At 41.1% G+C, this 13,884-nt stretch overlaps 1 protein-coding gene across 2 annotated transcripts in view; it reads left to right on the forward strand.

The window, feature by feature from the left end:
* The window catches only part of DMD (dystrophin), a 2,214,577-nt gene that overhangs the window by 1,840,856 nt on the left and 359,837 nt on the right, over positions 1-13,884 (forward strand). For both annotated transcript variants that reach the window (XM_027607979.2, XM_027607980.2), the window contains exon 56: positions 11,287-11,459. In XM_027607979.2, coding sequence (XP_027463780.1) covers positions 11,287-11,459 — 173 coding nt within the window. The remainder of the gene's footprint in view (positions 1-11,286; positions 11,460-13,884) is intronic.

Below are 13,884 nucleotides of genomic sequence, written 5' to 3' on the forward strand. Positions count from 1 at the left end.
TGTGAGGCAGGTTTCTGCTGTTTTGTGACATATTCCAGTGTAGCTCCCACATAAAAATTCTTATGATGTAAAATAATCTATCAAAACCTCCATTTTTCTGTTCTAGTTCTTTATTAAAACTTATATAATTTATTTCATGGGCATGGAAAAACCCAAGCCTTTCCAAACCTTACTCTCCTGGAGATAGTTTTTCAGATGTACCTGTTCTCAGATGATAGAAGCATCATCGTATGGCCAAAGGCCAAGGATGCCCTGGGTCTGTTTCAATGAGGGTGGTCCAGGGTCTCTAGGATGTTCCAAACTGAACTGAATGCTTTGGAAAAGATTGGTGGGTATGCAACAGAAGACTCATGAGTGGGTTTCTGGATTCAGCATAGTGGGTTCTAGGAATGAAGAAACATCCTGGATATTTTGCCAGATGCTATTTTGCCAGTTTTGTCATTTATGGCATCCCTTTGGCAGCTAGGCCAGTGTTAGCTATCTTTATATTAATGTCCATATACATATACCTTCTTCTTCCTTTTCCTTATACCTTGCGAAAGAGAGTATATTTTTTCCCAATCGCCATCCACCCTGTTCCATGAGAGAAGAAAAGCTAAATAGGGGGAAGTAACTCCCTAGACACAAAAAAACCATTACACTCTCCAGAAAAAGCAATTTGCTCTACTTGGTAGTAGACAGAAATTAACTCACCAAAGAACAACAGGGAATCAGACCTAATTATGTCAGTAGGACTTTAGTTAACATCATGATACTAGAACCTTCTTTAACATTCACACTTTATGGAGACCTAGAATTCATTTTAAAGGTAATACCTCTAAGGTGGCTCAGTTGGTTAAGCGACTGCCTTCAGCTCAGGTCATGATCCTGGAGTCCCGGGATCGAGTCCCATATCGGGCTCCCTGCTCAGCGGGGAGTCTGCTTCTCCCTCTGACCCTCTTCCCTCTTGTGCTCTCTGTCTCTCATTCTCTCTCTCTCAAATAAATAAATAAAATCTTTTTAAAAAAATAAGCTTTTGACGAATGAATACCCACAAATGAACACGATCATGTCCAAAGTGTGTTTGTGAATTATTTGGAAACTATCCTGCTCTTTAAAGTGAAAAGATGTAAAATCATCTTAGATTTATGATGTCATTAACCTATTCCAAACAATTGCCTCAGTGTCGGGTTGTTTGTGGTCGTGTTGGGATATTAGGAGAGGTTTCTTTGGAGGGGTGGGGGATGGAATAAAGTTGTTCTGCATTTACAACATTCATAATTAAAATGAGCCAGAGGAAATGAGCTACATGGCTGTTATGATTTCTAGTGTATTATCAAAAATAATTATGGCACTTTGCCATATGTTCTTGCCATGTTCTTGCCTTCTTCTTACATATTGCTGTCAGGATGAGACTTGACATCAACTAATTGCTTATTTCTAATATAGTCTTGAACTACACAGATTCTCTAGAGAGAAAAGAGAGAGCTCTGTGACAAAGAGATTCAGGAAATAGGAGCTTTTCTAACTTTCAATTCTGTACATAATATAGACAAATTGTATAGATAAATGTAACCAGATGTGTATTGGTCCATGGAAAGATAGTTGACTATTTTAAGAATAAGAATGTGTTCTGTTCATTTGGAGCCATTGAAAATCATGAAAAGTATGAGTTCAGAGTTGACTAAGGAGGAGTCAATAAGGAAATACGTAACTGCAATCTAATTCAGTTGCCTGGCCATTCTTCACAGAGCATCACAGAAAATTGCACAAACTAAGTATCTCACAAGAACCTTAATGAATTAATTACTGTGTTGTATTCCATGTAGCCCAACTCAGAAGATACTTGCTTTGTATTTGAAGAGTGGGGAGGAATTAAGGGGAATCAAAAGAATACCAACTCGGGCAGATCTGTGCCCTAATCCCGCTTCTGCCACCCAATGGCTGTGAGATTCAGACAGGTTCCTTCCATCTCTCCAAATTGTAGCTTCCTCAACTGGGGGATAAGAAGGCCTACTTCATAGAATTGATGAGGAGGATTTATAAGGAGTGTGAGTATTGGTTTCCTGCCCCCACCCCTCATAGTGGCTCTGCAATAAGTATGTTTCAGTGTCGGAAAGGCCCATCTGGTCTTTCTCAGATAAGGATAGTTATCTTCAAATGGCCTGATTCCTGCACATAAAGCACAATACAAAACCAAAAGTACCTTCAACATCGTAGACTTTTAATATGTGCCTATCTCTATGATTTAAATGTGCCATCTCGAGTTTAAGTGTGAAGGCCTTTCAGGATTAACACTGGCAATGGTCTTCTGAAACATGTCTCATGGAGGAAATACTCACCCAATTATGAGCAATGAAGCCATATAGCAATATCTGGAAAAATATTGCAACATTTTTGCAAAAATTTTTATATGAATTTCAGATATATTAGTAAAAAAGAAAACAGCCCACCTAAGGTCTTGTTTTATCTTCCACTACCAACATCATGAAGTCATGTCATTCTTATTTATAACTTAAGTGCTGAGCCAAATGGGTACCAACATTAGCTCCCCACTGTGTCCATGGCGCATTAACTCTTTAAAACACCCCCTGTGGTGTTACTCTACCCACCCTTTCTCAGGCCTGGGTGTCCTTTAAACCCCACTCCCATATACTTTAGGAGCCCTTCACAGAATGTATTTGAGGTGGGAGTCTCCTGTGTCTATGTACCTATGTGCAGCTTTGGTGTCTGTGCCCTTGCCTTGTCATTGTAATTTACTTGGTACCGACGGGTGAGTGTGTGTATATGTGTGTTTAAAACACAGCATATACAGGGGCGCCTGGGTGGCTCAGTAGGCGGAGCACCAGAGTCTTGGTTTTGGCTCAGGTCCTGATCTCAGGGTTCGCGGGATCGAGCCCCGCGTAGGGCTCTGCACTCAGTGGGGGAGTCAGCTTGAGATTCTCTCTCTCTCTGCCCCTCCCTGCCCTCTCAAATAAATAAAAATAAATCTTAAAAAAAATAAATAAACACAGCATATATAATGTTTGTCTTACTCCTGGGGAAAGGAAACTTAAAATAATATTTCTGCCTTTAAAATGCTGTGGTGGGGCGCCTGGGTGGCTCAGTCTGTTAAGCGACTGCCTTCGGCTCAGGTCATGATCCTGGAGTCCCGGGATCGAGTCCCACGTCGGGCTCCCTGCTCAGCAGGGAGTCTGCTTCTCCCTCTGACCCTCTTACCTCTCGTGCTCTCTATCTCTCATTCTCTCTCTCTCAAATAAATAAATAAAATCTTTAAAAAAATAAAGTAAATTAAAAAATAAAATAAAATGCTGTGGTGAACAGCTATCACTCTGCCTAATTCTACCTTCCAAAGGTAGACCGAGGGAAGGATGAAAGTGAGTCATACATGCAGCTATTTCTGTAATTTATGAGCACTTGGTGATGGTAACATCCCTCCTCCTTCCTTCCTGGTTTTGGAGCCACCACATTATTGGTTCAGGAATGGCTAAGGCTGCCCATCAGCTAAATTCCTGCCTCCATTCTCTCCCTGCTGCCATTGCCATTTACCCTGAAAACTGCCCCCCCCCCAGGTAATCATTCTCAAATACTTTTATAGTATGTCATGTCTGCTGTGGCGAAAACAATGGTGCACATGTGGTGTGTGGGGGGTGCTCTTTGGTTATGGGGAGCAAATGATATGTACAAATGGATTTCTTTCCTGTTTATGCAATTTCTCTCTCTGTTCATCCTATTATGCTGTGAACATCAAGAAGGTAGAAGTTTGTTTTTCACCACTGCGGGCCTAGATGCTGATATATGAAATATTAGTGGGAGGAAAGAAAAGTAGGGACGGAGGGAGGAGGGAGGGAGGGAGGGAAGGAAGGAAGGAAGGAAGGAAGGAAGGAAGGAAGGAAGGAAGGAAGGAAGGAACGGACTAACTTAAGGGCTGGAACTACATCTTTCTTACATTATATGTGTTCCTGTAGCTCCTAGTGAAGTCTTGGAAGTTCAATAGGCACTTAAGTGCATGTTTGTGTGATGAATAAATATGCAGAACATTTGCACACCGTGACAGAATAAAAAGAAACTAGGAAAAACGTGACGCAGAAGAGAGAAGACACTTCTCATCTTACTTCCAACCTAGTACATCTGAAGTGAACTCTTTGATTTTAAAAAGTAATTTTAAGGCCAGCGTAAACCAGAGGGTCAGACAAGGAGAGAAAGCATCACGTGTTGCCCGAGTTCGGAACTGCTTAAGGCAGTCTGACAAATGGGATTTTGCTCAGTTTCCTCCGGGGCAATCCACCCTAGGCCAGGCCTTTTTAAAGATCAGATTTTGAAATCAAGGTTTGCACCTGGAAATGTACTGAGGCAGGAGAGCAGATCCCTTCTCTCCACTGTTCTACTGCATAAGGGTGAGAATTTTCGAATGAGATGTGAAAGCAAAGACAACAAAGCCTGCAGGATAATAGTCTCTGAGGACCTTAATAACAGCCATTTTTAAAGCACAGCCTGTGGACTCCGAAATCCATAGCCACTCATTGAAGATGCACTGCGATGCAGTGGACCCGAAAACACACTCCTTATCTACCTAGAGCAACCAGGCTCCAAGCCAAACGGCAGTCCTCAGATTAACTCTTGTTTCTCTTGGGATGACAACTCTGCTGCTTTTGAAAGGATTGCAATGGCCACATATAGAATAGAGGGAAAGAGTCACACCCTCTGTGAGTCTGTACCCAACTGCATTTCCTGAGTGAATTAGGAATGTCTGCTGGTTAGATTAGAGTCCTTATAAGGTCAAGACTGTAGGTCCAATTCCTTTATATGGGTGCTTCTCAAAAAAATCCATTTGGAAGGATAGTTCTGTTTTGTTTTGCTGGTTGTAATGTTCAATCCATACCAGACTGATACTTTTGTAACATGCAATAAAAATGAATTACTTTTCAAACTACAAAAACCAGACACAAAATGCAACCCAGTGCTTTTTATTTTTAGATTGCTGTAAACATTTCTAAAGATTTACTCTTGATTTCTGTTCTCATAATGGAATATGTGGTGTGTGTGTGTGTGTGTGTGTGTGTGTGTGTGTGTGTGCGCGTGTGTGTGCGCACGCTCCCAAACCTCAAGTATTTAGAGCACATGTTTTGCAAGTCATTTTGGATAGCCAAGCTAAGGGAGTTTTACTTTTGTATGTGTATTTTTGTTTGTTGAATTTCTTTAAAGCATCAACACCTTTTCAGGATAACTATGTTGGATAAATTCATTTCAAGACTTTTACACATACTGCTTCCTTCTTAAATAGTTTGCTGAACATAAACCTGCTTTTTCTGCTGAATTTAGGATCTTCATTACTAACAGTAATGATTTTGCTTCACATGCAAGCAAGGCGATGCCTTCAAGGGCTGGTGGGTAGGACTGTAAGAGGTCACACTGTGTAACCCGGGTCACCTCTGTGTGCTCGTGGCTCCTCCTACACCTTTCTGGTTCTCTGTCAGGTGTCACTCCTTGCCACGTGCAGTGTAGCCCTGACGGATTACCTTCTCTCCTGTTCTGGATCTTCTATGTCTGACCTCTTAAGCTCTTGGAAATCAGGTCGCCGCTTTGTTTTGTTTTGTTTTTCTATCAGGTGTATTTGAATTAGGGGAAAGTTATCAGTAAAAAGGAACTAATGGCCTTATTACTCGCCTACTAATTGCTTTCAGAAAAGATTAGAGATTATGTGTCTGTAATGAATTTTATAGGGAGATGTAGTCACTTATGTTTGTTCTTCCTGCCTCTTTCTGTTTTCTTGCTGACCTCTCGGTTATATCCAAGATAGGGAGGTCATCATTTGCTGGGTTCTTTTTTAGAGACAATTCCATGTACGTAGGAAAGAAAATACTCGGATACTGTTACCCAGGATGTTTGGAAATAGTATCATAACCATTTGTTTGGGTAATAAAAAGAAGGGTGTCGCCCTGCCTCTTGACATCTCTCTTCTTTATTTTGCTTCTAGTAAAACTTTTATAACTTTTCATATTCTTCCCCAGTTGTCTTATTACTTAGGGACCCCAAGGATCATTCTACTTGTTGAGTGAGATAGGACAGATGTAATATTCCATGATCTTCTGTTTGTCCTACTTTTCCTTGTAAACTTTTATTGTCAGTGACTTCCTGAAAGGTCTTTGCCCCGCTTAGTTTGAGGACCTCAACTACATTCCATCTGTTGCTTCCTAACACACATCACGTGTTCCAGTCAGGCTGTGTGGTTCATTGTCCCTGCTCATAAACCAAACTCACCCCCACCTTCTGCCATTCTTATGTCCTCAGACGAAGTCACATGAGTTCATGAAGTCTATCACTTGATTTCCACCCTGATTCTCTTAGAAGAGCAACCCTTATATTAGCTATTACTTATTAAAGGCCTCTTGTGTTCTGGACACTGTTCAGAGTATTTTATAAAAATTGTTCCATGTAATATTCACAACAACCCAGCAGGGAGGTATTACTACTTAATATTTGGTGAAGCCGAAGAGATTAAAGAGTTTTCAAACGTATGCGGCTAACAAGGGAAAGAGAAGGGACAGACTCAAACCATGTCTACTTGACGGCACTTCGCCATTGCTTTTCCCTGGAGGCTGAGAAAGGACATTTAGGACAGGGGGAGGCTAGACTCTTGGACAAGAAGGGGGTGTGAGATTTGAAAAAGCTCTCCAGGGAACAGGATTCTCCCTACTCCTAAAACTGCTGCGCTGTGGACATACCACTTGCCTGACAGCTGAACTTCTTGACATCACCTTGGAGATTTGCTCTGCAAGTGCACAGAATTTGAGGCTCTGTGATTCTTTGTGGGGGGGCAACAAATTATGTTTTTTATTGGCACGCATTTTCTCAATTTATGTTATCTCTTGTTGTATTGGATATGTCTCTGTCCACTGCTTCAGATCTCTTTAACAGTCTCCATGTTATTAAGACCATACAAAGACTCTCGGAGTATGGAAAACATTACTCTGCGTTGTCTGATGGCAGTGCTAGATTTGCTGAAACTGAGGCAGGAGTATGAGTAACAGGAAAAATTAATTGGGAAAATTTTTATTTTTTTTAAGATTGTATTTATTCATTTGAGACAGAGAGATAGCATGAGCAGGGGGAGAGACAGAGGGAGAGGGAGAAGCAGACTCCCCACTGAACAGGGAGCCCGACACAGGGCTTGATCCCAGGACCTGGAGGTCATGACCTGAGCTGAAGGCAGACTCTTAACCATCTGAGCCACCCAGGTGCCCCTATTGGGAAAATTTTTAAATGAGTAGGAAAAAAAAAAAAAAAAACCCTCAAAGGCGACATAGCCTAGAGATTAAGAGCAATAGTCCCTGGAGTTCCAACAGCCTGGGTTTGAAATTTGGCCACATGGTTTATTAGCTGTGTGACCTTGGGCACTTTTAGTTAAACTTCTCTGAAATTTCATTTTTGTATATGTAAAATGCAAATACTTCTCGTGCCTACGCCAGGTTACTGAGAGGCCTCAGTGAGCCCATGTACACCCAGTGCTCTGACCAGCATCTGGTGCAGAGTAAGTCTTATACATGTTGTCGCTGCCACTGTTTCTGTGGTTATGTAACAAATACCTTTTTTTTTCCTCTGCTCATTTGTTATTGTTCTTTTTAAAGAATACGATCACAAAAAGAAGAGAGAAATTAGACACGCTGCCTTGGGTGTAACGACTCAGGCTTTGAGGGATCTTTTCTAGTTAAGTCAAAAGTGAAATAAAGCTACTTAAAAATGCCTGCCAGGGTTACTTTTTGTCCAGGTGGGCTATCCTCTGAGAATTCTCTCTACCCCCCACACCTCCTGCTTTTCTGTGGCCCCTGAGTCAAAAGTTCATCTTAAGCTAAATGCCATCATGGTAGTTTTATGCAGGTGTGAGTGTGTCCCTTCCTCCCTGTTCTGTCAATGTCTCCTCCCACCTAGGACTCAGGCTGCCCACTTGTATTGAGAAATCTCCACTACAGTATGGCAGCCTCCAGGAAAAAAAAAAAAAAAAAAGCCTTATGTTCCTCACCAATACTCACCTCCATTTTGGGGCAGGCTACCTGTGTCCCATAGCTTGACAGGTCCCCTGCCATCCCCAAAGAACATGGGCAAGGTACATTGATACTGATGTGTCAAGTCACTACTTAGTGTTATATTCACGTGGCTCTTGTAGACAAAGGAACACGTTGCTGAAGGGAGAACTTCTGTTCCGACAGCAAAGATATTTTGGAGTAAGGAGACCTTAAAAACTTCCGGTTTTTGCTCACAGCTGGTCCCAGATGCCCAACTGTCAAATAAGAAGTGAAAAAGGTAGTCAGGGGTCCATTTTTCATTCAGAATAAATCAATCCTTGTGGGTCAATTTCTGATCAAAATCAGTAATGCAGACTTTCTGGGTGCTTTTCCCTCAATAGTAGTCCCCCCTCCCTTGACAGGAGTAGCCTTGTTCAGCTTCAGCAACTACTGTCTCTTACAACCGGTGCTCACAGCAAATGGGGTGGTGGGAACAGCCCAAGATCTTCTAGAGTCAAAAGAACTCGAATTCTAATGCTTACAAGATAGGTGACTTTAGGCGAGTCAGTTAAACATCTCTCCACCTCAGTGCTCTCATATGAAAAACAGAGAAAACATGTATTTCACGGTGCCAGGACGAAGAATAAAGATCTACATTTGTGTTTTGTACCTTTTACCATTCATGCATGTGTCATTTGTCACTGTCACCCAGCACCATGACCCAGAGAAGGAGTACCGAGCTATGAGTTACCTTACTGCCAATGCCAACACTTGACTTCAGCCACTCTGAACTTCCAAGGGGGCAAGTGGGAGTTTTTATCCAACATCTATATGAGGTGTGGCAGGAAATTCTCATCAATATTTAGTTGGTAATATGAATAAATAAAAAGCACACACTAGATTTTAGGAAACGTAAAGACAGAGCTGTCTCTTGCATGCTTCTCATTTTCCTCCAGTACTGAGACTAGACAAATAGTGCTCAATAAATACTGGTTTATCGATTTTACGTTTATTTCTTTGTTGATGATACAACAAAGATGTTTCTGTGTGGTATAATGGAAATTGCAAAGATGAAAATTAGCAAATTAATGAATCAACTCCCTATCTATGCTTGGGAAGACCTCTCATTTTTTCAAGAAGGTGTTGATGATTTCATGATATACATGATCTTGAGGAACTATTGATTGAGCTCAATGCAGGATATAAAAATTCAAGTTAACTCCCACTTATATGCATGTTAATGAATAAAGCTGGTGGTATTAGTCAGAATATATCTTCTTTTCTTGAACAGCTAAAGTTTTGGTTTCAATCTAAGCGTGTCCTCTGAGGCAAAGTTTTCAATCAAGTACAACAAAGAAGAAAAGTAAAGTAAAAAGAGAAAAGTGGGGGAATTATATGACTAACTTGGATCTGTTTGCTTTGGAGTCCTGACATTTTTAGATAAATTAACCTCACTTTTCTCTTTTCCTGAAGAAGTGGCAAATTCAGGAGGGCAGGTTTTGCCATGTAGGTACACACACATAGAAGAGACATATGTTTGTTTGATCAGACTCTGTTCTGCAAGAAGCCCAAAACCAGTTTTCCACCACATGAGCTAGTTTCAAAATCAGGCTATTTCCTTCCAGAAGGAGCCTGTTTGTGACGGGATAGAGATAGAAGCTGCTTGGTCTGTTGGAGTATTTTGCTTCTTTCAACGTTGGATGTCCTTCGATCCGTATTCCCTCTCATGACTTCCCATCACAGAGAATGGGACAGAGTTCTCTTTAGGGTCCATCTGTGATACTTTCGCTGCCAAAAAGAGTGACGGGAGACATTCATCGTTCATCTACCTGACTTGTGCGACATTCCGAGTCTAAGAGTCGGTGACTGAAACCGCAGGCCAGTTCTTCAGAACTGCTAACATGTTACTGCTGCCACTGCCCCCTTACCTCAGAAGAGTAATTTAATTCCATTTTAGAAAGAGGGAGCGGGGAAAAAAGAGTTCCTAGTTACACAAATCAATCCAATTGTTCAGAGCTTCAGAATGAATTTTTCAACTTGTTGAACAGAAGCATACAAATCTCTAAAAGCAAGTCAGATAATGTACAAAGCCTCTATTCATTGTGTAGGCAGAAAGGAATTCTGGTCCCCGGCAGCTCTCTAAGGAATGTTCCTTTGGCTTTGACTGTTCTGTTGGGAACAAGGAGGGAAACACATATATAAAATGAATTTATAATGTCTCTGGCTTATAATGGCAAAATGATAAGAAAAGTTGGCTGTTTAATATAAACTGTCAGTTGCATATTCCAGGCCTCCTCTCTTTGAGGTCCCTCCCACACCCACCGGCCTGGCCACCGTTTAGTGAGGAGTACAAAGTGGCTGTTTATTATTATTGACTGGTGAGGACTGTGCTCTGAAATTTATTCTGTCAACAGAATGTAAGCAAAGTTGGCATTTTAAAGCAGGGCTCTTTCAGTCGCTGGTTTTTCTCAGGATTGCTATGCAACAGGATCAGTGCTGTAGTCCCCGGTTCAAGCTGAAAATGTTACACAGGAAGACATACCATGTAAAGGTCAGATTCTTCTACTGTGATAATTTTCTTGATCTGTGTATATACAAATGAAGTTGAATGTGTAATCGCTTATCATAACTCTTATCAAGGTCCTGTGGAATTTCTACCTGTCAAGCCTAAAAATACTACAGTATTTTAAATGGGAGATCTTACTAATAAATGTATGATGCTGTAATAAATGTGTGATGCTATGATGCCAAGGTGAACTTAATGTGTATTGTCAAGAAGATGCTCTCCTACGATAGAATCCCATTAATGTGCTGGAGCTGTGGACCGAGCACAACCTTGTTTATTAGTCTCTCCATGCTTTTATGGTCCGAATCAACTCTACAGATTACTTAGGTGCATGGAAAATATGACTTAACCCGTAGTGTAATGAAATGATTGGCCCTGGGGTGTACTTCATCACGGAATTTTATTTCATATCACTTCCAGAAAACATCATCTTTCGTCTGTGGACCAGTCCATGTAACTTACAAAATTTGTAAAGTTGCAGATGCATCATGTTCCAATTCATATTGTCAAGGAACAAATTTATTAGACCTATTGAGATGTCCACTGCCAATCTACGTAATAACATGAAGAGATAATGCCCCAAGAAGAGTGAGTCGGAGGTGCATCTTCTTGTTAGTTGGCCCAATTGAAATGTCTTTTGAACAAGCAGTTTATTTTTTACAGTTCTCCAGACTCACATTTAGCCAATCTCTCTTGTTTGGTAATTCCGCCTGTGTTCTTCTTCCTGCTATCTCGTAGGACCTCCAAGGAGAAATTGAAGGTCACACAGATATCTATCACAACCTGGATGAAAATGGCCAAAAAGTCCTGAGATCCCTGGAAGGTTCTGATGACGCAGCCCTGTTGCAAAGACGTTTGGACAACATGAACTTCAAGTGGAGTGAGCTTCGGAAAAAGTCTCTCAACATTAGGTAGGAAAAGATCGGGGACAAAAAAGCCAGAAATGAATTAAAATGGGAAGAGTTCCTTCCCTTTCCTAGCTCAAGTGGCTAATATCTCATATGTTTATGTAAATTACCCAATTTCGGAATGATTCATTTTATTTTGAATAAATGAATCATTCATTTGCTTGGTATGGAGATGATACTTGAGGGTTCAGATTAGATTAAAATGGCGATGTTTTATAACCACGGGAGAGATGCATATTAAGACATTAGAGTGAATTTAAATGAGGAACAAAGCTATCCTAATTTGATAGAGTTCTCTCTTGGCTTACCACAGGATTATACAAAAAGTGATAAAATTAACGTATGTTTATCATGGAATTCTTTCTTCCCCGTTACTCTAAATGCGTAACAGAGGACATTCCTTAAATACCCTAACGCCTTGTAAATAACACTTTCAAGGAGACCTCTCCATAGCTCCTGCGGCTAGGGAGAGATTATAGACACTTCTGGGCTTTAGCTCCCTCTCGGTTTTGTCACGGTGTCCTCTGGAGACTAAGCCTTTTGTTGTTGTCTACTCTCCTCTCTTGTATCATTGCCCCTTTCATTGTATCACCTTTCTCCTGAGAAGCTAATGGATGCAGCTCAGCATTGTTGTAAGGAGCACAGAGTGAAGCTCTCGCTATACCCCTTGCGAGATGGTTCGGTGGAGGGGCAAAGAGCAGGGATGGTTAAGTGAAATGCCCGGTGTCACGTAAATGACATGGGAAGTACAGGGAGTGGAAGTCAGGTCTCCTGCTTTCTGATCAGTTGCTTGTCCTAATTCACATGTCTTTATAAAAATGTGTTGTGCTTTCCTTTGTGTCTAGAAGAGGGGTCAGAGTGGAGGGTGGTAGAAGAGGGCGAATGGGCATCACGGTGGTTATGAGGGAGTGCGCTAAACCCTGGGAGGAGGTACTACCTTTAGGTCATAAGATTACAGAATGGAGATTTCTTTTTCTTCTTTACAGTTCTTCTAAATTGGCCAGACTTTTGACATACAGCATGTTTACTTCAGTAATGAGGGAAAATGTCACTGAAATTTTGTAATTCAAAAGCACTCTTGTAAAAACCTGCACTTAATGTGAAATAATAAGAATGATAGCAACTAACGCACAGCATATCATATATCCTTACATGCTCTGGGCACTTTATATTTCTTGACCCATTTCATGCTCTCAGCAGCCCTACATGATACACTCTGTTATTATCCTGTCTTTATATTTAAAGAAAGTGAGGTATAGAGGGGCTAAATAATTTTCCTAAGGTCATTTAGTTAGTAAGTGGCAGATCCGAGATTGAATGAATACAGGGAGTCCGGCTCCAGGGTCTGGGCTTTTAACCATCATATTATCCTGTAGAGTATAAAGCAGAAAGGAAAAGGTAAGACTCACCTAACTTTGACATATAAATACATACTAACTGAAAGGATGGAAGAGAGTCAGATATTTCTAAGAGTAGAAAAGGATTTTTTTTTTTACCTATAAGGTTTTCCCCTCAAGTTTGCACCCCAGCTTCCAAGACGCTCATTTTTATCTCCGTGTTTGGTCCATGACATTTGTACCGATGTGTTGAGGATGCATTGGGGACAACAATGGGCAGTGGCATTTTCAAAGGCAGCGAGACTCCATTCGCTTCCCACGGCTTAAACTCGAAGAGAGGTCAGTGTGCGTAATGACAAAGGCCACTTTCATAACCTCTGTCGTTAAAAAGGAATGAGACGTGTGAAATGGGAAAGATATTGGCGGATAAAGTAAAAGAGAAGAAAGTTACTCTTTTTTGCAGGGAAGAAAAAAGAAAGGTGCTCTAACTGTTTTGCACATCACTCAGTGCCTTTCCTCTCCTTCATGTGAACTTGATGAAATGAAAGGGGAATCGAAAGCGGCAAGCAGCGTGTCAGCCAAAATATGGGCTCTTCCTTCTCAGCAGTTTCCCATATGCTAGCCCCTGCAGTTTAATTCTTGCTGTCGTCAATCAAGTGGAAAACAGTTACCTTGGCTTATCTAAGGTGCTGCAAATTCCAGGATTTAAATATTCCGATCAACAGTTTCAGCTTCTAACTAGATCTCTCTCATAATACCCTTTGTGTTATAAGCACTCACTTACCAAAAAAAAAAAAAAAAAAAAAAAAAAAAAACCCGAAGAAATAATTCTTCACATCAGAGTGCTTCAGTCTCTTTCCTGACATGTCATTGAAATAAGGATATCTGTCAGTCCGGACTGAATGGCAGGCTTCAGCTGAAAGCAGCCCAGTACCGGCAGCGATTTGTGAGGGTGATGAGGCAGGAGAGCCGGACCCTGGAAGCATTAGACACAGAACCATTCATGACGCTTAGAAGCTGGCTCTGTGAGTCTGGTCAGTTCCTCCATCAGCCTTATTTTATAGTGAAAAGTCACCACGACTAAAAACTCG

The sequence above is a fragment of the Zalophus californianus genome, chromosome X (genome assembly GCF_009762305.2).
Source record: "Zalophus californianus isolate mZalCal1 chromosome X, mZalCal1.pri.v2, whole genome shotgun sequence".
Classification (NCBI taxonomy): Eukaryota; Metazoa; Chordata; class Mammalia; order Carnivora; family Otariidae; genus Zalophus; species Zalophus californianus.